Genomic DNA, 24,344 nt, shown 5'->3' with positions numbered 1-24,344 from the left:
ACACCGGATATTACCGTAGCTTCATCCGATTTCTCATCGTTTGCAATCACTATCTGTTTTCTGTTTTGCAAAAATTTTTTTATCCATCTTCCTACTTTGTCAACAATGTTATGTTTTCTAATTTTTTTCGCTAATATATTATGATCTACCTTGTCAAAAGCTTTTGCAAAGTCTAGGTAAACCACATCTGTATCTTTTTCATTTATCATATTTTTATATATGCTTTCATGGTGGACTAACAGTTGGGTTTGTGTACTTTTTCCGGGTACAAAACCATGTTGTCCTATATTGAACAATCTATTTTTCATTAAATGCTTCCCATTATATTTTTTTATTAATTTCTTCATATACTTTCATAATATGAGATGTCAGACCTTACAGGCCTATAATTAATTGCTTCTAGTTCTGAACTACTTTAGTAGGATATTATATGCCAATTTATGCTCATCATAAATCTTGCCTGTATCTATACTGGTCTTAATAATATTACAAGTATTTCTATGGGATTGAATGAAACTTACTTTCTTTAATAATAAGACAGGCATCTAATCTGGTCCTGCTGCTGATCCATTTTAATTTCATTAATAGCCCTCCACAATATCGGCTTCTGTAATATCTACATCTGATAAGTATTCAGCTATTTTCATCTCTTATTTCTGTATCATTATCTTCATTTTCAATTCTAGTGTAAAATTCACTCTTATATCTTTCTATAATATGTTACATATTTCCTTTTTCATTGTTAATCGCCCTTCAATTCTTAGATAATTTATTTCTACTCTTATTTTATTCATCTTTTGCATATGAATAAAATTTTGGGGTTTTACTTGATATTTTGTAGTGTCATTTCTTCTAGGTTCCCTTTTCATTTTCTTTTGATTGTATAATCTTTTGTTCTGCATTTCTATCTTACTTTTAGTTTCCATCACTTTTCCATGCATTCTTTTCTCTTTGCAAGAGCTTTTTTCCACTTTCTAATTTTCTGGAACAAGATCCTTCTGTCTCTTGGAATTCGTGACTGATGATTACTTTTTTTCTTCGGTATATATTTTCCACTATTTCCTCTAATATTTTATATAATATATCGGTATTTACCTGTATATCATCACTTACAAATATATTTTCCCATTCTTTGTTTAATTCTTCATTTATTTTTGACCAATTTATATTCTTACTATAGAAATTGTATTTTCCATATCCTTCCCATTTTTCGTTTCTTACTTTTTCTCTGTTTTCATATGTTCTGAACGGACTGTTAGTTCTATGACATTATGGTCCGAAATACTCGTGTTATATACTATTATTTCTTTAACATAGTTCCCCTCATTCACAAATACTAGATCTAAAATATTATCCTTTCTTGTTGGTAGGTGATTTATTTTAGCTGAATGTTAGTTCTTCTAGTAGCATATCTAATAGCTTTCAAATTGTCTCTTATCTTCTGGGCACTTACTATTGCTCTCTTTTTATATGTATAAATACAACCACAATCTCCTATTCGTTCTTTCCATTCTACAAAAGGAAAGTTAAAGTCTCGGGTTAGGAGTATAGTCCAATCCTTGTGATTTCTACATATTTCATCCAATTTTCAATTATTATGCCAAACTCTTTAGTATTAGGGGTCTATATGTTACAATGTTCACTAATTTTTCATATTCAAATTCTACCACTATTAATTCACATTCTGTGTTACTATATTTCTCACAGATTTTTTCCTTGATTGCATCTCTCCCATATATCGTCTTTGGTTCCCCTTGATTTCTATTTTTTTCTATCTGATCTATAAGTTTGGAAACCCTTTATCTGGTCATCATTACCAGTCTCTTGGGAATACCAGGTTTCACTTATATTCAATATTTCTATTTTTTTTCATTTTGGGTTAGTTCTTCTAAGAACTCTATCTTTCTTTTGAGTTACTCGAAACTAAACCCTGCGCATTCATCACTATGATGGTTTTGTATTATCTCCATAATCTAATATGGGTAATAATAAGAGTTTTCCCATGTCTCTTTCCTGTTCTGATATGTTGATCTTTTTCATTTCAGAAATTCGTACATTAAAAATCCAACTTTTCCATTATACTTGTTCTTCCAGCTTCATATTTATTCACTTTGTGCATAAACCTGCACTTATCTCCATATCTGCATCCTTAGCATCATAGATACATTGCTTGTTCCTTGTGCTATATCTAGTGCCATGGCTCATATCGTGGTGCTGACATTTGTAATGTGTTGTTGATTTGTTTTTTGCCTTCATCACATGATCTTTTGTTCTTTTCTTTATTTGTTTCCATTTTTACCTTGATTTTATATGTATTTGATTTTGATTTTAGTTTTTCATGGCTACAGGATGCATGTACCTACATTTCTTATTAAACCTACATCCATTTCCTTCTTTTCCATTTTCTCACATATTTTGGATGTAGATCGCTGCATTCCTCTTCATAGCCATCTAGATATGCACATTTTGCCATATATCTCATAATTGTGACATATCTTGGGATGTTTGTAATAACATCTTTCACCAAACCTGCAATTCCCTCTTTTCAAAAGTTGCATACTGTGTCTTTCTTTTCTTTTTTTCTTGTTCTTTCCCATCAGTATGGAATCCGAATTTTAACCTCTTTGGGATTTTATTTTGATTTATCATGTCATAATTTATTTCTTCATAAAACCATGTTGCTGTATTGCACCTCATATGTAGAGATCTATGAGGTTTCCTCTTGCATCCATACTATTATCCTGTTCACTGTTTTCATTAATCTTTCCCTCTCTTCAGTCTTATTTTTAACTTCTTTCTATTTCCTCTTCTTCCTCTTCTTCATCACCTCTTCATCTTGCTTCATCCTCCACAATCTGTACATTAAGTCTTGATTTAATGACCTTGTCTATCCATACTAAGACATCTTGAGCAAAAATATTTTTTTGTGTCCTTATTTCTATTTTAACTCCAACTTCAGCACATGAAGGTGTGTCAGGTACGTGCAAGCATAGAGAGAGAGAGAGAGAGAGAGAGAGAGAGAGAGGGATTCCAAGGTTCCATTTTCGGGATCGACCCGCCGATTTGAACTTGGAACCTTAAGCACAGGCTGCACCTAATGCGGAACGGTACTTCGGTGTTGAAAATGACCCTCTCTACAAACCTCAAAGAAAAAAAATCCATATTCATGTTTCGCCTCGGGGTGACTGGTGAGCGACGGGCGGGGTACCGGTTACATAAAGGTTACAAGTACATTTTAAAGTGAAGAGAAAACAAAATTACCTATGGGTAATTATCGAAGGTAGTTTACGATAAATGGACTCGCCGTACACCATACGTTACACTAGCAGGGAAGGATTAGTTATTTATTTATTCTTTTAAAAAATTGCTTCCTACGACTGGTTAAAATTCACGAGAAACTGACCATTTTTTAAACATCTTATTGGAATTGGAATATAAAATATAGGCCAAAGGCCAAGCGCTGAGATCTAAGACGAGTTCATTCACGCTTAAAATAATGTTGAAGCAATTGTTAGGAGAGGGTGGGAAGCAAGAATGAAAGAATATGAACGGAGGGACAGTCAAAGGAATGAAAGGGGTTGCAACTAAGGGCCGAAGGGAAGCCACAAAGAACCTTAAGTAATGCCTATGATGTACCGCGTGAGGTGCACTGACGGCACTAACCCCCTACAGGGAATGTAATCTTCGGCACTAACCTCTTCGGGGAATATAATCCTCGGCACTAACCCCCTACGGGGAATATAATCTTCAGCACTAACCCCCTATGGGAGGTATAATCTTATAGTAAAAAAGATCATACAATGGACTGGCCGTAGACCATAATACAAGCAAGAACAAAGTATTTGTATTTATTAAAAATTGCTGCCCCTGAAATATTGCTGCCCTGACTCGTTAATTTCATGTGAAACTGGCCAATTTTTATAACTATTGTCAGTAACATCTGCAAAAAAAAAAAAAAAAACAACATAAAATAATGTAGACATTATTACATTTCGGCTGAGTGCTGTCCTCTCTCAAACTACTTTCCAGCAGCTAACTCTTAGACTATTTCTGGCCTCATTGTGACCGATGGCTGGTCGCAAATTTCGCCCAGGGACGCTCATGTGGCCCATCAACATCTGGCCCTTTACTGGTCACCCATTCAAGTGCTGACCAGACCCAATTAAAATCGCTTTCTTTGAACTCAAACTGAGTTAAAATACTGACCTCACTTAGGGCTGGTCCGAAAGGTTGTCTATAACACTAAAATTTTGATTTTTAATCATTAAATGATAATTCTTTAAAGTGTAATAACTGGATAGCCCCCTGAAAAATGACTAACAAAATATCATAGTTGATCTATTTCCAAAAGTAAACATTAGTTTTGGATGAAGTTTGTACCCTAACATAAAATGTATCTAATTGCCAGTGCTAATCTCCATTTAATACGTGGAATGGGTCACGAGGTCTTTTCACGGGTCAAACGAGTGACCTATTCGAGAAGACAGAGTTACTTCAACATGACTATTTTCATTTTTTTCATTCTGAAGAATGACATAAACAAACAATGGGTTTAATCTGCTTTTAACTATTATCTGATTTATATCAAAGACCCAGTTCTGGCTGTCTATGAGCATCTTCAATACTCTTCATGCCCAGATGGGCATTGGGCAGGATCTAACCTAATTCAGCACTGACATCAATTTCGTATAACGTGTGGAGTGAAAACCTTATTCGTTGTACAGCATGCAGCAAAAGTCGTGTGACCCGATTTCAGTGATTTTTATTCGAAAATCACTAACTGGCAACTCTTACCTTCTTCACATTTCTAATGACGCTAAGTTGCAAAGACGAAACATTTTGCAACTTCGCTCAAAAAAAAAAGATACAGTTCACTAAGCATGGTTTTAAAGTATCATTGCTATATTTTTTTAATAAAAATATCAGCTAATCATTATAGAAACATTAACACAGTAACTTTTAATTATGGTAAATATAAAGAGACGTAAATACTTAATGCATTTTTCTTTTTAGCCACCATAGTAATGTATTTAACGTAATGAACGTACCAGAGATGTAGTTGTGGGCTTGGTCTAACCAGACGTCAACTGTTTAAATGGCTCAGTTTGCCTTCCCTCGCCTTATCCGTAAGCCAAGTGCACTTCGCGCTTCTCGATTATATCATTCTTATTAAACCTATATGCCTATGAAGAAAATAATGACGGAAGTATACCAAACCAAGACTGTGGAGGAATTTCACAAATCCAGTTTTATGTCTTATAGACACCCTTTATAAGCTGCAAAGATTTGACGAAACTGTATATTGTTCTACCTGAAATATAGCTTAGTATGTTATAAAGCCAATAGCATAGGCCTAGACTCCAGAGCCTATTATTATTATTATTATTATTATTATTATTATTATTATTATTTATAATACGTTGTTGATGTCATTCTGCAGAATCTGCAACACAATAGGTGTAACTGACAATGTCGACCTGATTATAGTCTTCCCATTCTAAAGTAAAAGTAAAATAATAAAAAGGTAGAATTGATTGTATTTCCAATAGCGAAGATTACTCTCACCTCTCTTATTTTTTTTTTTCTTCAAATTGAAGACACCATCAGGAGACTAGACCTGTGTAGCCTTGGCTATGACATGTAATAATTTATTGCAAGTATCAGAAATCATGATCTGACTAACACTTGCTTTATACACAAAACTACAAAAGCGAAAAAAGTAATAACTTTGAATTCATATCCCAAATGCATCAATTTTTATCAGCAGACTATGCTCTGCTTAACTTTTCTTCTTCACATCATCGCGACGTCCTCTTTCACAGTTTCACTGTATCCAGACTGACGGTTCCACGACTCCCGGCCCCGGGAGTCACGGTGAGCCGAGGGATTCAAGCTACAGTAACGTATTTAGTTTTCGTTCTGAAATATTATTGTAGCATGAAATATTTTTGTTTTTCACGAACCAATATATTTCAGTGATAAGATTCTACATAACAAGTGACCAAGTTTTCCTCATACATACACATGTTTACAAAGTAAAATATAAGATTTAATGACAACAACGCTTGTCCAGTACAAAAATAAAAAAGACGCACGAATTTTGCTGCATACTGTACAAGAGATATTTTATGACAGCAGTTCTAATGGTCTCCTATGGTGCTTCTAGGGTCGCTGAAAATACTTTAGGCTTAAAATGAATCTGAGTTACGTTTCCTGATCTTTACAATATTAAACCTTTTCACTAACCGGTTTTAAATGATTTTAATAGAGAAAACAGTTAAATAATTTTAACTGGCGAGATTTTAAGTGTTAAGCTCTTTTTACCTTTTAATCTTTCAACATTTCCATAATATTAGATATATCATAAAATATCTTTCGGATTTCTTATTGCAAAGATTGTTTTCGATGAGTTATAAACAAAATGTAGATCTTGCGGAAAAGTAAGAAAGCTTCAATGTAGACGGAATTGAAGATAAACACACAAGTACATACAAATTTATATACTGTATATACACGTGGATCTAGGCTTAGTGGTAACGACGTTTCCAAAATGTGCAGACATCGAGAAGTTAAGACGGCATTGTAGTTAATAAAATTACATACGTATCTGGTAAAAGTGACAGTAGATTCTAATATATATATATATATATATATATATATTCTAATATATATATATATATATATATATATATATATGATGTATAATGTGTGTGTATATATTTCTATTGAAGTCAATGGCATTTTTCGCTATTATCTTCTTATAAAGACTTTGAATTAGTCTATACTTCTTCTTTTTGAAAAGAAGAGGTATATATATATATATATATATATATATATATATATATATATATATATATATATATTTTATATACATAAATATATATATATGTATATACTGTATGTATATATATATATATATATATATATATATATATATATATATATATATATATATATATATATATATATATATATATATATATATGTATATCAAGGTTCTTCGTTAAACACCTGGCTTTTACGAAGAACGCCTCTAACAACAGAAGATCCCAGTGCCCTCTATACATCCGCCTTTTCGCCGGCGCTGTCGACAGCGGGAGGTGAGGAGGGTAGGAGAAGGGTATTCAGACTGTCAAACGCCACCCCCGCAATAGAGGGGAAAAAAGTAAAAAAAAAAGGAAAAAGGAAAAAAAGAAGCGAGAAAATGGCACGGAGCCGAACATTACACAATCTCACCAGCGAGAGAAGCCCCAGAGAGAGAGAGAGAGAGAGAGAGAGAGAGAGAGAGAGAGAGAGAAATTCTTTAAAGGTCAACAACATCCAAAACTTCTCCCCCTCCCCTCTTCCCCCTACTACATCTCCCTTCTACCACCTACAAGAGTGTATCTGCAGCCTCCTTCCTTAACCCCCTTATTCACGTGGCTCCTACACCCAACCACACCCTCGACCATCAACCTGCAACGTGGTGTATTTTTTGCTCTACAATACTTTCTCACTCCCCCCAACTTCACAACCTACTTTCGAAAATGGGAGATGCAAATTCGAGGACCTGGGTTATATAAGCACTTCTGCAGGCGGTGGTCGTTCCGTCGCGAACACTTCCCAGTTCAGCTACAACACAGTTACGTAATAATGACAAAAATTAAAAAATAATCACAGTAGCATTATTATTATTATTATTATTATTATTATTATTCAGAAAATGAACCTATTCATATGGAACAAACCCACAGGGCCATTGACTTCAAATTCAAGCCTCAAACAACATGGCGTTCATTAGAAGTAAGGGGAGGCAAATGGAAATACAGAAAGAAGAGATCTCGCTTATTAAAAAGGAAAAAAATAAATTACTAAATTAATATGTATATAAAAATTTATTAACATCAAAGGTTTTTTTTTAAAAATAATCACAGTAGCATGAGTCTTCAATGGAGAAAAACCCACAGTTGTGTATGGGTACAAATATATTTAAAAATAAATCTCTACACAGGAAGCTTTAGGGAATCTGTTCGATCCTTTTTCAGTCTCAATCTCACTCTTTTTCAATCTTAATTTCAATCTTTTCCTTCTTAACTTCCCTTTATCTCCTCTTACTTCTTCCTAATAAACGCCATATTCTTTAGAAGCTTGAATTTCAAGTCGATAACTATGGGCTTGTTCCATATGAATAGGGTTCATCTGAATAATAATAATAATCATCATCAGACTGAACAGATTCCCGGAAGCTCTCTGCAAAGTTTGATTTAAAAAAAAATATATGTACCCATACATACCTGTGGATTTGCTTCTCCAGTAACAAGAATGAATATAATATCGCTCATATTAATTATTTCCAGCACTGAAACCTCTCCAAAGGTCTTGGCTACCTGAAAAATAACACAAGCTTTTTGGACACTGATGACGACAATGGGTAGGGAGAGTAATTTCGCCGTGGTACCTGCCCAAAGCAGCAACAAAGCAACTACGTAATGATAATAACAATCACAAGCATTAAAATCCACAATGATGACAATGAAAATAATGAAAATCCACAATCATATAAAAAACTGAATTATTTGTGCTGTACAAATAGTTGTGGATTTATAAGTTAACATTTAGATCATGACATTACGAATTTCTCAGCAATCGCAATAATACGGCTCAAAATAATCTATTTCTAACAATGGCAGTTTCCTCATTAGGCCTTGGTTATTAAAAATTACACAAGCTGTTGGATAATAAAGATAATGAAGAAATAAACAGAAAAAAATGAAACCCATTCCTCAGAATTACTCAGATTCTTCTAAAGCAATCGAAGAAAATGTCTGCAACATGAAAATCATTTAAAAGGCGGATTAAACAACTTAGCTCTCTCAAGTATCCCCTTTCCTGATTGAAAACTGTAAATTGTGAGTCAATGAGTGAAAACTATAAATTGTAAGTCATTGAGTGAAAAATTTAAATTGTGAGCCAATGAGTGAAAACTGTAAGTTGTAAGTCAGTGAGTGAAAACTGTAAATTGTGAGTCAATGAGCGAAAACTGTAAATTGTAAGTCAATGAGTGAAAAATGTAAATTGTGATTCAATGAGTGAAAACTGTAAATTGTAAGTCAATGAGTGAAAACTGTAAATTGTGATTCAATGAGTGAAAACTGTAAATTGTAAGTCAATGAGTGAAAACTGTAAACTCAAAGTCAAGCAAAGAAAACCTAACAAACAGCCGAGTTTTTCCTCTACTCATCACCTGGGATTCAGGCGAAAGGGTTTGAGCTTACCAACAAATGAAAATGGAATCAAATAAAAATAAAGAGCAATTGAGAGAGAGGCAGAAAAAGCCATGATGTGTAAGAATGGTGAAACCAGATTATCGTCATCCTGGAGGCGTTATGACTAAGATGCAATGTCAGCCAGCTCCGAGTCTATTTTGACAACATCACGGAGTACACAATTAGTAACACTCACAGGAGCATTTGACACCATCACGATTTACAAAATTAAGACTCACAGGAGCATTTTTGGCATCATTACGAGGGTATTTAAAAATACTCATAGCAGCATGAGTCTTAAGATGGAGGAACAAAGCCACAATTGTGTATAAATATACTTAAAATTAAATCTCTATAGAGATTTCCAGAATCTATACTATTCTCCTTTTCAACTGAAAAGGAGAATCCTATAAATTCTCGAAATCTCTCTGCAGAGGTTTATTTTTCCACTGAAAATGAGAATCGTACAGATTCTCGAAATCTCTACATAGTTTTAATCATAAACATATTAGTACATAACTGTGGATTTGTTCCTCCAACGAAGCATCGTTGACGCTCTCAAAGATCGCAAGGAACTGCAAATTGAATTTCTAAAAACTACGTTTTTCATTACTACCCTAAAGCAATTCTCGTTGTATTTTATATTTGACTTACAGTTTCATATATTTACTTATTAATTTATTTTTTCTTTTCAAATAACTGATCTCTTCTTTCTGTATTTCCTATTCACTTCTGCTATTTCTTTCAAATGATCACCATATTATCTGCAAGCTTGAGTTTCAAGTCCATGGCCCCTGTGAGCTTGTTCCATATGAATAGGGTTCATCTTCTAAATAATAATAATAATAATAATAATAATAATAATAATAATAATAATAATAATAATAATAATAATAATAATAATAAAATTTGTTTTGTCTTTCTTTTGGGGCATCAAGGTAGCTAGACAATTTTATATTTGTAATAATAATAATAATAATAATAATAATAATAATAATAATAATAATAATAATAATAATAATAATCTGTATTTCAGCTCAGAGCCATATACATGGAATATACAAAGTTGAGACAATACAATACACACAATCTAAATAAACGAGATAAAACGATAAAATGATAACTGGCAATATCCATTAGTTGCAAGTTCTGTAAAAATAGTAATTATAATAATGGTAATGACAGCACTAATATTGAGAATAATAGTAAAAATATTAAAAACGATAACAATTAAAAAACAGATTGCATACGATTAATTTGCAGCTAGGACATTAGGTGATTACAAAGGTCAGGTCCAGAGGGCTAAATACGAAAAGTGAAAAAAAAAAATCTCAATAATAATAATAACATTATTGATAACAAAAATTAATCATACTAATAAATATAGTAATATAATAAAAACAGCAACAACAACAACAATAATAATAATAATAATAATAATAATAATAATAATAATAATAATAATAATAATAATAATAATAACAGATTCTGCAGATGACATGAATATATTGCAAAATAGAGAATAAGTATACACAGCAACTCAGAGGTGTTTATTGTTTGTTTTTCGTTGATAGAGCATCCGATTGGAAGTGAGTTCAGTTTGATATTCAGGGCATCTGAGTACGTAACTTGCCGGAGTCGGTTTAGGGAGCCGAAGTTGAACGACAGTACGTTGCCCCATTTGACACAGAACTGCCAGTATGTTTCGAGCGTTGCTTTGACGAAATCTAAAGGTATCCCTGCGGGGCAAGCATAGCAGATATTATATTCGTATAGAAATTCTTTCAGATCTCTCCTGTGATGGTCATTTTCATTTTGGATTAATGTAAAGTAAGGCGTCTGCCGGTCGAACTATTGACCGCAACCTATTTTCCGTGGCCATCCTAAACAATCTGGTTTTCTGGTGGTTTTTAAAGTCCCAGCTAACAGCAGGTAGGCGTCCAGTTAGGGGGTTCACGGTAGGGGGGATAGGGTAATGCATGACACCTGTAAGGGGATGTGATCGTCTGTTTCAAGATCATAGTGAACGTTGCAGGTTACAACTGATTAATGAAGGTGCGGAGACGTGATGCAGTGGTCCAGCCAGGAGGTTGCAATTGTGTCCGTTCTATTTTGTACATAGGTATAGGAGGAGGGGGTAAAGAGCATTACATCGATAATTTGAAGAGCGTGATTTTGACAGAAGCGAGTAAGTTCGTTATAAAATTGTTTTCTGAGATGAGAATTAAGGTCCCAATTATACAAATATGATCAGCAGCAGAATCGTGAATAATGCTGTGTAACTCACCTATGATCATGCAGTATTGATCAAAATTATTGTTATTTTCCCAGGGCATATAAACATCAATTATTAGGATCTTCGAGTCCCCTACTGTCACTTGAAGATCCAGCGATCAGCCTTGTGCAGAGAAACTGCAAAAGGTATGTAATATGCCTTCTAAAATAAAAACTAAAATCATTTGTCCTAATTTTTCCATGGTTTTCAACGAAAGGAAACTGGAAAGTTAAATTTTTCCAAACTAGTCATTTATACAAAAATGCAAAATGAAAAAAAAATGACATTATCAGTTATTTTTCCCAACAAGAACCCCAAACAACGCCTCGTACATTCAAGCTTTAAAAAACATGTTACCATTAATTTCCGCATCAGAAAACAGCAGAACAAGGAATTTAAGCCCAACTCCTCCCCTGCAAGCTTAAAAACAAACATTTTACCAATAATTGCTGCATCAGAAAACAGCAGAACAAGAAATCCATGTCCAGGTGCCTCTTTCCCCGCGCGGCCAAAGACGCTTTAGCAGAATACGACTCCACAAGCACCCAAAATCAAGTTTCCTCCAAAAATAGGCTAGTTCCTTAGAAGGGCTACCCACCCTTTAGAGATCAGCCCCCACTGGGAGAGGTGACCTCCCCGTTTACGACCAACGCAGACGAGTTTTAAAGGTTCCATGAGCCGGCAAATCTCGTATCCAAAAAGTAAAACCCCAAAAAAATTTGCCTCAACATATTTCGTTAGAGAGGAGGGGAGAGAGGAGAGGTGGGAGGGGAGGGGAAGACGACACTGAGCAGAGGATACAAGGAGGTTACTGATAGAGGAAAAAGAAAAAACCGCTAAACTGGATCACAAGTGGACCCTGGGCATGCATAGAACAAAACTTGCAGATAAAAGGGAAGAAACTTTAGAAATATAGGGAAAACTTATACAGGTTTAAAGATACTGTCAGTTGAGTGTGACAGGGGCTTATAAAGACAAAGGGCACTGGGGTATACTGACAAGATGCTCATTCCTGGGCCAAATACCCCATCTGATCCACTGTGCTACATTTGCACGAACATGATAAAACTTTAGTCTACACCACAAAAGGATGTCGGCAAATTTGACAAATTATGGTCCCGTTGCTCTTGAGGTTTTCAGAGATTTTTGCTACTTATTCATATGAACAAATACGACCACCATTGTGGTAACTCAATATTAATTTGAAGAATGGTTCTGTTGTTTTTGGGATTTTAAGATTTTTTTTTCCAAAATACTCCCATGTACAGACTGGACGACTATTGTGGCCTTATCTAGGGCTCAAGAACAATGTTTGAGAAACCTTTTTTATACTGCAATAAAGAAAATGGAAACTTTTACAAAACAGATTTATCTTTCTAGCCCAGCAGTTCTAGAGGAGGAGATTCTACATTCTTAAATGTCGCCAACATAATTTTCACTCAATTATGCTTTTGCTAAGTTTGGCTGAAATTGATCCATTGGTTCAGGAGAAGTCGAAAATGTGGAAAATGCATGTTCGACGGACAATTTTATCAAAAAAGCTCACTGAAGCTTTCAACTCTGATAATCTAAGGTGCACAAGCTCATCGCATACGGGAAACCATTCTAAAGGTACTGAAGGCTTCTGGATGAAAATAAGTACCATACAGGTAAAAGCACTTGGATTTAAAGATGATAAAGGCTTAAAAGCGGTTAAAAGATGAAGTATAAAGCTTAGGCTGTTAAAGATGAAGTATAAAAGCTTAAGAGAGCTGTTAAAGATGAAGTATAAAAGCTAAAGAGCTGTTAAAGATGATATAAAAACTTAAGAGCTGTTACAAGACGAAGTATAAAAAGCTTAAGAGCAGTTAAAGATGAAGTATAAAAGCTTAAGAGCAGTTTAAGATGAGTATAAAGCTTAGGCGGTTAAGAGATGAAGTATAAAAAGCTTAAGAGCAGCTAAAAGATGAAGTATAAAAAGAAGCTTAAGAGCGTTTAAGATGGATTCTAAAAGCAGAGCTGTTAAAGATGAAGTATAAAAGCTTGGAAGCTGTTAAAGATGAAGTATAAAAAGCTTAGAGCTGTTACAGATGGAAATTATAAAAGCTTAAGAGCTGTTAAAGATGAAGTATAAAAGCTTAAGAGCTGTTAAATATGAAGTATAAAAGCTTATGAGCAGTTTAAGATGAAGTATAAAAGCACAAGAGCTGTTAAAGATGAAGTATAAAAGCTTAAGAGCTGTGAAAGATGAAGTATAAAAGCTTAAGAACGGTTAAAGATGAAGTATAAAAGCACAAGAGCTGTTAAAGATGAAGTATAAAAGCACAAGCGCTGTTAAAGATGAAGTATAAAAGCTTGATGTTAAAGATGAAGTATAAAAGCTCTAGAGCTGTTAAAGATGAAGTATAAAAGCTTAAGAGCTGTTAAAGATGAAGTATAAAAGCACAAGAGCTGTTAAAGATGAAGTATAAAAGCTTAAGAGCTGTTAAAGATGAAGTATAAAAGCACAAGAGCTGTTAAAGATGAAGTATAAAAGCTTAAGAGCTGTTAAAGATGAAGTATAAAAGCTTAAGAGCTGTTAAAGATGAAGTATAAAAGCTTAAGGGCTGTTAAAGATGAAGTATAAAAGCACAAGAGCTGTTAAAGATGAAGTATAAAAGCTTAAGAGCTGTTAAAGATGAGGTATAAAAGCTTAAGAGCGGTTAAAGATGAAGTATAAAAGCATAAGAGCTGTTAAAGATGAAGTATAAAAGCATAAGAGCTGTTAAAGATGAAGTATAAGAGCTTAAGAGCTGTTAAAGATGAAGTATAAAAGCTTAAGAGCTGTTAAAGATGAAGTATAAAAGCTTAAGAGCTGTTAAAAATGAAGTATAAAACCTTAAGAGCTGTGAGAACCTTACAGTAACTGTACTTATAGATACAGAGCTTATAACAGAAGCACAGTGGATTAATGGATATCGAGAGAAATTCATTGATACAGGTAATAGGGTCTATAGAAAAATTACAGAAAGAAGGAATTGAGGTTTATAGCTGAAGGTGCAGATGAAATTGGATAAATAAGGAACCTATTAAACAGAAAAATCTAATCACATGCATGCAGGATTTTTTTTTAAACCGATACTAACAGATAATATGAGTTCAACGAAAACGGTAAAACGTCTCTGGGTAAACTATGGGAGTTTATGCTTGGAAAATCGGACACACACACACACTTAATATTCTCAACCTTTGTAACTAGAGAGTAAGGCCATACCTCTTTACAGTTAGATGTAATTATTCCTGACCTGATTTCACAGTAGTGCAAAAAACTTGTCTGAAGAGCACACATCATATTGTGGGTAGACGGAGGAAAATCGCGAGGTTATTATATTATGTTAAGATGCTATAACAAATAAACATAGGTTTACAAGTTGTAAGAGATTTACAGCTTTTAAAAAAGGTTTTGGAGTATAACTACCAACTTTGCAGGTTCAGCATTGCTAAATAGGTTTTCTATGCTTTCCTTTTCACAAAACTGAACAGCTTTCTTGTATGTTCAAGAAGTTTTACACCATACCAAGAGAATTTTAACGAAATTAGCGCCATAAGTGTTTCCTTTTTAACAAAACAGAACAGCTTTCTTGTATATTCAAGAGGTTTCACGCCATACCAAGAGAATTTCAACGTAAATTAATACCATATGGCAGTGGAGAGAAAGCAAACAATATAAAAACAAAAGAAAAACTCTGGCTTCGAAGCAAGAACGTCAACAGATCAACCTGAGCCCTTGGACGGCGTACCCAAGTTATGTAGCTGCCTCCGCTTCTAAAACTCGAAAACGAAATGCGATTTTTGCTTTCCTCGACAGCCCGTTCAATTGTGACGTTCCTGTCTCCTCCATACACTCAGGACCACAGTCATTCACGACCGAACAAAAGGGAGGAGAGTAAACGACAACTCTAGAGTGTCCTCCTCTCCTAAGGTTGGAGAGGACTCGAAGCTTGTCGCCCTTTCATACCCAACAGAAGATATCATGGACGAAAGTCTCTCCAAATGGTCGCTGAATGACAAGTGTTTCTGTCCAACATGACATTTCTTTTCTTCCTCTCGCAAGAAGAAGAGCTTCAAATGTTATCTAAACACGAGAACTCATTCCGCTGGTTGTACACTTGATGTTATTTACACAATTCTAAAAGGTGCAAAACAAAGGATTACGCGTGCTGACACAAACACACACACACAAACTCTCTCTCTCAACAGGCAATTGCATATCCACGTACCAACAGCAAGCGCATGTATACATATCAAATGTGTTTTTTTTCTACGTCAACCAGACGATGTGGACGGCTAGTCCTGGAGAGCTTGTAAATTTCTCAGAATAAATACCTCCGTTAGATACCATCCTCTTTAAATGAGGTCCCGTAATTAATTGTATTATTGCGCAGAACAGCTGTGTAAGTGATAAAGTTTATGTATGTTTAATATGTCAACTGTAAATAATATCAGCGTGTTGACATGAAGACAGAACTCTTATTAAGATCATTTGATCATAAAAAAAATGAAATAATCATTTCCAGTTCAACATAAATTCATTATTTACAACTGCATCATCAATCACTTTATAAATATGCGCATATATAAGTTAACCACTGAATTCAACATGCTTTTTTGCCAAAGGGGAGGCAGTAGCCAGGGGGGGAAGCGGTGCATATAAGCCAAATAAAGTTAATCCGATTTTAATTCACATTCGTAAGTATATCCAGACAGTTTCCCTTGCGGAGGAGAATTTTGTCTGAGTAACACATACATACATACATACTTAATCATTATTACTCTGATACGTGATTTATTTATCACTCAAAAGCAAAATAAAATAAAATAACCGACTGGGTGTATGTTCGGACCGGTTTCAACTTTATTCCAAAGGTTTAATAATAGTTTATACAATATATAATAGAATATAGAATTTAGGCTAAAGGCCAAGCGCTGGGACCTATGAGGTCATTCAGCGCTGAAGGGGAAATTGACAATAAAAAGGTTTGAAAGGTGTAACAGGAGGAAAACCTTGCAGTTGCACTATGAAACAATCGTCAGAGGGGCTGGGAAGTCAGATGGAAGAAAAAAATACGGACTTAGTTACAGTAAAAGGAATAAAGGAGGTTGCAGCTAGGGGCCGAAGGGCCGCTGCAAAGACCCTTAAGTAATGCCTACAGTGCACCACGTGAGGTGCACTGACGGCACTCCCCCATACGGCGGATAATAGTTTATTAAGCAGCGTTTTGAGTCAAGTCCTCAAAATAATCCTTAAACTACTGTATTCATTTTACAGGCGATACAAAACTTTCTGTCGCACTTTTAGATGGTGGAAGTAGCATTCCAAAATGTTATTGATATGAGCACTGGGTTATGTTATTTTTTACCGAAATCTTAATCTCTGTTCCCAGTGACCTCGTAGGCCTAAGAACCTGGTCCTTGACCTAAATACGATCCAGTCATTCTTGTCTTTTTATATTGGCCACAATCTTGGTTACATGGATGAAAGCTGAAATTTTATCTATTGTGTTTATATATATATATATATATATATATATATATATAATATATATATATATGTATATATATTATAGTATATAACATATATATATTATATATACATATATAAACTGATATATATTATATATATAAATTGCATATATATGTATATATATATATATATATATATATATATATATATATGAAACTTATATATATATATATATATATATGAAGTATATATACATATATATGCATATATTTATACATATATATATATATATATATATATACATATATATAATATATAAAAAATTGTGAAAAATCTAAATGTAATTTGCTGACGCAACAACCATTGTATTTGGTAGCATTTCCAGTCTGTCTTTCTGCATGACACAGAAATGTAAAATATCTATTTAAGCGTACGCGAAAGGCAAAAAAATAAATAAATAAATAAATAAATAAAACAGACCTCTTGATAGCCAAACTATCTCAGGCTCCTTACAAAAACGTCTTGTTTACCCCGCACCCCGTAAACTACTAACTAAGAAAATGTCAAGGAGCGCACAATAAGAAAAAAGGAGCGACATCCATAAAAAAGTGCAATGGAATGGAATATAAGATTTAGGCCAAAGACCAAGCGCTGGGACCTATGATGAGGTCATTCAGCGCTGAAAGGGAAGCTGAGAGTAAAGAAGGTTTTAAAAGTGTAACAGAAGGAAAACCTTTCGTAGTTGAAGCACTATGAAACGACTGTTATGGAGGGTTGAGGAAAGTAAGATGGAAGAAAGAGAATATGAACAGATGTATAGAAAAAGGAATGAAAGAGGTTGCAGCTAGGGGCCGAAGGGACGCCCCTAAGAACCTTATTAACTAATGTCTACAGTGCACCGCATAAGGTGCACTGGCCGCATTACCCCGTCTACATAGTTCGAGAACACAAAATATATTGCAGGGGTGGAGAGTCGGGAGGGGAATACGAACGGGAAGTAGGGTGGGATTACGGGATGCTGGAACGATGAACCAATTCTTGGGTGATTTAGGCTCTGGTATCCGAATCGCGATAATTCCATCTTCTATGAGAGAGAGAGAGAGAGAGAGAGAGAGAGAGAGAGAGAAATATTTGCCTACGACCTAAATTTATCATTTGGGTGGGAGGGGGCGGTTTCAGGATATCACAGTTGGAAATATATAAGACGAGAGAGAGAGAGAGAGAGAGAGAGAGAGAGAGAGAGAGAGAGAGAGAGAGAGAGAGAGAGTTTAGAATATTTGCCTACGACCTAAATTTATCATTTGGGTGGGAGGGGGGACGTTTTCAGCGATATCACAGCTGGAATTATATAAGACGAGAGAGAGAGAGAGAGAGAGAGAGAGAGAGAGAGAGAGAGAGAGTAAGAGAGAGAGATTCCAGCGAGGCTGTTTCATTAGTATGGTGCTATATACAGATATATATATATATATACATATGTCTAAAACACACACACACACATATATATGCTATATATATATATATATATATATATATATATATATATATATATATATATATATATATATATATACACTTTGTATATATAACTCTCTACTTTTAAGCCACAAATATCTCTTGATAATGCATTCCCTCATAAAAACCGAACTGGTAAGTCAGCTGCCAACTCCTGCATCGAAACCAATGGGCATAGGTTCGAATCCTGGCCGGGACAGATACGCTTTCTACTTAAAATTCTCCTTGGATGTAAGCTTTTCCCAAGCTGTGAGAATTAGGTATTACGTAATATCTGAAAGTATAAGAAAGTAAGGGCAAATGACAAGATTATCCATATATATACACTATACACACACACACCATTTATTTTCATTTATTTATTTATTTTTATTTATTTATTTATTTGAATTTATTTTATTTATCTATTTATTTTTTGTTTATTTTTATTTATTTTCATTTATTTATTTTTATTATTTATTTTTATTTATTTATTTATTTTTTTATTTATTTATTATTATCTTTTTTATTTTTATTTGTTTATTTTCATTCATTTTTATTTATTTATTTTTGTTAATTTATTTATTTTTATTTATTTAATTTAATTTATATTTTTTGTTATTTGTAGTGCAACTGCAAGGTTTTCCTCCTGTTACACCTTTCAAACCTTGTTGCTGTCAATTTCCGTTTCAGCGCTGAATGACCTCATAGGTCCCAGCACTTGACCTTTGGCCTAAGTTCTATATTCTTCTATTCTATCCACATACACACACACACACGCGCGCGCGCGCGCGCTTTTTGGGGGCTCAAACAGACTTTTGCCCAAACTGAGAAAAATGCAGCCCAAGGGCAAGCAATTGATCAGTGTGCATGGAAAATGGCCCCAATCGTGCAACTGGACCATGTTGCAGGGGTGGCCCCAAAGGGCCCGAACGGTAAGGGTATAGCCTTGCGCGCTTTTTGGGGCTCAAACGGTATACGTATATATTTTGTCTGTCAATAAGTATCAAAACTCCACAATTCCATTTCAGTGTTTCCCCTAATGATCTGAAATGGCATCCGGTCTCCTTACCGTCGAGCACTTGTATCCGGACGGTGGCCGGATCCGCTTGCGGCGCGCTACAGGTGTGGTTTCCGGAGTCCTTCACAGCGGCCTCCTTCACTTTGAGTATATATACATCACATTACCACAGGTGAAGAGTGAAGAAAGAAGAGACGGGATGAAGGTCCTGACTGGTTTCGACTTTATTTCCAAGCCATTCTGCTGCAGAATTTTCTAGGGCTCATGAGAAACGAGTCACAGGACTGGTTATCAACTAGCTCCACATGCATGCCTCTGGTTATTGAGCATGTAAATTAGATGATACAAGCGTTCTCAGGGCTCTGTCCTTTTCCCATAATGCGCCGGTGTAGTCCACGCCTGTGGTATTAAAAGGTTGCTTACATTGCACCCTACAAATAATGCAATGGTGTAATATACCCTTAGTTAGTTGCCTTATCTGTGGGATCCAGAACTCCTGTCTGACACTCAACACAGTTGCAATTACACCCATATGAGCAATGGCATCATGATGTTCTTTAATAATTATCCAAGTAACATAGAAACTCTTCTGCAGTAGTATAGGAAACTTAGCCGCTTCGGGTAACTGTGCGTGTTCTAGTCTACCCTTACACCTTATTATCCTGTTATCCAAGTAAAGATTCAACTGGTGTACGAGAGCTAGTTTTGGTTTTCTTATTCCGTTCATCAAACTATTGTATTCCTCTTGGAAACATTCCTTCTGTATGAGGGCAATAGTCTTATTCTTTGCCTCTTGGAGTTCTTCCAAGGTCAATTCACCATGCCTCTTCAAACTGGTTGAATTTCTACAATTATTAAAAAATCGTGGGATCCACGCTGTGGTCCTATAGACCTTTTTAACCTTGCTGAATCTCTCCCAATTCAGCAAGTGAGTGATACCATGCAGGTTGACCCCTACGGTATTGACCAAAATGTTCTCTTCCTTACCCTGCACAAGTGATCCACCAACCCATGACTTATCTATTGCCCAAGAGGAATTTTTTAACCAAGGGGTCCCTCCCACCAGAAAAAAAAAAACTATCCAAGATCATTTCTGTTCTTTTCCCACATGTCAACCAGTCACTGGGATTATCATCTGTAGGCACACAGGACAAGACCACATCTGGAACTAAAGAGTTTATTTCCTGTACTCTATTTTTTACAAATACAGGGAGAACACTTTTTGATACTAGCCAACTTTGGGCGACTTTACTGTCTGACCAAATGAACAGTTCTACAAACTCATCTTTCTCAAAGCATTCTTTAATAAATTTGGCCATTCTTGCTGCTAGCAACAATGCCACCAACTCAAGTTTTGGAACAGTTAATTCTTTAATGGGAGCTACTCTTGCCTTTGCCACCATTAAATAAGAGCTTTCGTTCTGAACTTTAGGGGCTACACAACCATATGCTAACTCACTGGCATCACAGAATATGTGTAAGGAGTCCCCTTCTCCTAGGCTAGTATTCCTAGGAAAGGAAATATCACGACTTTTTTCCAAGTCTTCAGATAACTCAACCCATTGTTTCTGTAATGGGTCTGGGAGTTGTTCATCCCAATGCAGTTGTTGCTTCCAAAAATTCTGCAGGTATATCCTTGCCCTAAAAGTAACAGGTTTAAGTACTCCTAATGGATCATAAATCCATGCAACAGTTCTCAACACTTCTCTCTTAGTCTGGCTGGACTTATTTATATTAGTCGGATACAATATCAAGGTATCTTTTTCTTTGTCCCAGTTCAGACCTAAGACCTTATGAGTTGTTTGTTCTCTGGCACTAATCCATATGCTCTAGCAATAGTTTGCAACGAGTCAATATTACTCGTCCATTCTTTCAGATATAAATGTGCCTGCGCAAATATCTTATTTGCTTCAAAGAAAAAATTTACCAGTTCATTATCATCATTGCTAGTGAACTGCAAGTTATCTACATATAGTTCTCTTTTTATCCTTTCTACGTCACCTTCTGCCTTAGATAGGTGTTTCTTAATTGTTGCATTCAGCAGAAAGGGAGAACATGCAGCTCAAAATAAGACAACTCAAAACCTATACACCAACAATTTACTGTTAGGGTCTGTTGGATCTTCCAACCATAAAAACCTAGTATAGTTTCTATCTTCTTCCCTGAGTTGCATCATGAAAAATGCTTTCTCTATGTCACTAATACAGGCAAACGATTTTGTTTTAAACTGCAGCAGAACTTTGAGCAGGTCAGCTGTTATATGTGGTCCCGTCCACAAACAATCGTTCAAGCTTAACCCACTTTTCCCCTGTCTGAACAAACAGTCAAATACCATCCTAATAGTGGTTGTTGCACTCTCCTTTTTAACACCATGATGTGCCAAGAAATGGCAGTCTTCCTCAGTTTTAAAATATTCCACTCTCTCTATGAATCTCCTATCCTCCTGATCCTTCAGGATTTTCTGGTAGTGTTCTAGATACTGAGTGTCCTTCCGAAACTTGACACACTGTTGTTTTAATCTGTTCAAAGCCACCCTAAAGTTGGAAGTTAATCTCCTTTCGTTGCCTTTCCAAGGAAATGCCACAACATACTGCTTGTCAATTTCAGAATAAGTTATAGTACTCTCATAGTTCTCCAGTACTTTCCGTTCCTGTTCCGTTACCTCACTGCAGTCAATATCTAAATTATTTAAACTCCATAAAATTCCGAGATCTTCCCTTGGATCCTTTAAATGAGTTGCCCTTCCAGCCATAATTATGTTGTTGGTTTCCACTGCCAGTTTTAAAATGGAAACATGAGTCTCCTTAGTGGGATGAGAACTACATGTTCCGGTTACCACGTAACCAAATATGGTTGGCAGCAATACTAAATTTTCAAATTTCCTAAACCCTGGGTGTAAAATGTTGTACGCATTATCAACCCCTATTAACAATTCTATACGCGATTGTTTCTCCATGGGCTGATCAAAATCTTTATCAGCCAAGCTGATTTTTGTTCTACACAACAACCTTTAGCTCTTCTTAACGTCGAATTTCTTTGTATATTCTGGTAGCTCGTCTACCACTATACAATCCATATTTATTAATCTACCCCAGTGAAGTACAGTGATGTTAACCATTTCATATTCCTAAACTGATGTACAAGTAACCTCTCAATGATATATTTTCAACTCCCTTGCTTTTATAGTGGAGTTCCTCAAGAGCAGATTTCTTTATAAAGGATCTCTCAGCACAGGTATCCAACAACCCTCTCTTTCGCACAATGTGACCTCTTTTACCCTTTAGGGTTCTTGTGTGGCTGTAGGTAAGATCAACTTCCTAGTCGTCTTATTTCCCTGTCCTGTATTTGTCAAAGAGAGTGTTCCAACTTGTACCCCACCTACCTTAGACTTATTTGGTTGGTTTCGATTGCATATAGCACTATGATATCTAACAGTGCAGCCGTCGTTACAACCTTGCCTGTCACAGTCGGAACTTGAGTGTTTATTGGATGCACATATGAAACACAAGTTAAGAGTTCTGAGTCATTCTATCTTTCCTCCTCTGGTTACATGGGATTTACAATGTGTCCGTATATGACTACCTCCGCAAAGTGCACATCCTCTAACCTGGTTTACCTTGGCTTTGTTTGTATTTTCTTTAGGCCTTACCGGTGGTTTTTTTTTTTTTGTTCTCACAGATTGCCCTTGTTCTACTGCGAAAGCAGAGACTGTTATTCATGTAGCAGCTTTTACTGGTTCAGTCTGTGGAAAGGCCCTCAAATTGTGTATTCCTTCTTCAAGATATTTTTTAAAGGTGTCAAATTTAAGCCAATCTTCCCCACACCTTCGTTTTATTATTTCACTTACACTACTAGGTAATTTGGTGTAGAGCAAGATGGTATACAATTCACTCAATTCCAGCTGTTCACTTTCCAGTGCTCTTATGCAGCATTCAGATTTCGTTCTGAAACCTTGTAGCAATTCTGCATCTGCCTTGGGAGTCTCAGTTTGGAAGAGTTTTCTACCTAAACACAACTTGATTTTGTCTTTTCTGCCCTAGGTTTCTTTTAACAAATTCACTGCTTGCAAATATTTATCATCTTCTAATTTAAAACCAGATATCAGTTCCAGAGCCTCACCTTCCAATAGGCCCTTCAAAAAAGAAAACTTCTGTATTTTCTCAAAATCAGTACGTTGGTGCACTGATAGTTCATAAAGTTCCCAAAATGAATTCCATTCCGATACATCACCATCGGAATGTTTGAGGCCTAACTTAGTCTATGAATTTCAGTGCCTACCTTTTGGCTATATTCAGCTTGATTCATAATTTGGTCAGGTTGTCCTCCAGGATCCGTTAGATCCATAGTTCGTGGATTTTCTGCAAATATTCCTTCAAGGAGTCTCTCAATGAAGAAATACTGTTGATATCACCAGTATCAATAGTGGTTTCAACCATTTTTGATCAATTAGTTATCACAGACTTAAAACTGCCCCGTCTCCTCTTTAATTCTTCCATGTAAGACATCTTAGCCTATAATTTATCAGCAACAAATATATAAGTTCTTAATACTAAAAGAGTGTACAAATTGCCAGCTCCAAAAAATATGTATACTGCATTAGCAAACATAATATTTAGAAGTTGGCCACATCTCTTCAAATCAATCAATGGTAGATCACTACCGGTTATATTGTATATATGTGCCCTTGACTATACACATACATATATACAATGTACAACATAGGATTTTATTTCAAATTAAATTTTACCTATACAATGTAGTACAACATAGGGTTTTATTTCAAATTAAATTTCACCTAAGTATCTCAAAACTTACCATAAACTTAAAACA

At 35.2% G+C, this 24,344-nt stretch overlaps 2 protein-coding genes across 2 annotated transcripts in view; one reads left to right on the top strand and one right to left on the bottom strand.

Annotated features, from left to right (window-relative positions):
- The window catches only part of LOC136833413 (uncharacterized), a 250,548-nt gene that overhangs the window by 44,091 nt on the left and 182,113 nt on the right, over positions 1–24,344 (top strand). The window lies entirely within an intron of this gene.
- LOC136833052 (uncharacterized) lies at positions 21,592–22,470 on the bottom strand. The gene has a single exon (XM_067094699.1). The coding sequence runs from the start codon at positions 22,468–22,470 to the stop codon at positions 21,592–21,594; it is 879 nt and encodes a 292-aa protein (XP_066950800.1).

Source organism: Macrobrachium rosenbergii, chromosome 51 (assembly GCF_040412425.1).
Source record: "Macrobrachium rosenbergii isolate ZJJX-2024 chromosome 51, ASM4041242v1, whole genome shotgun sequence".
Classification (NCBI taxonomy): Eukaryota; Metazoa; Arthropoda; class Malacostraca; order Decapoda; family Palaemonidae; genus Macrobrachium; species Macrobrachium rosenbergii.
The sequence above is the reverse complement of the archived record's forward strand: the minus strand, read 5'-3'. Positions and strand labels throughout refer to the sequence as shown.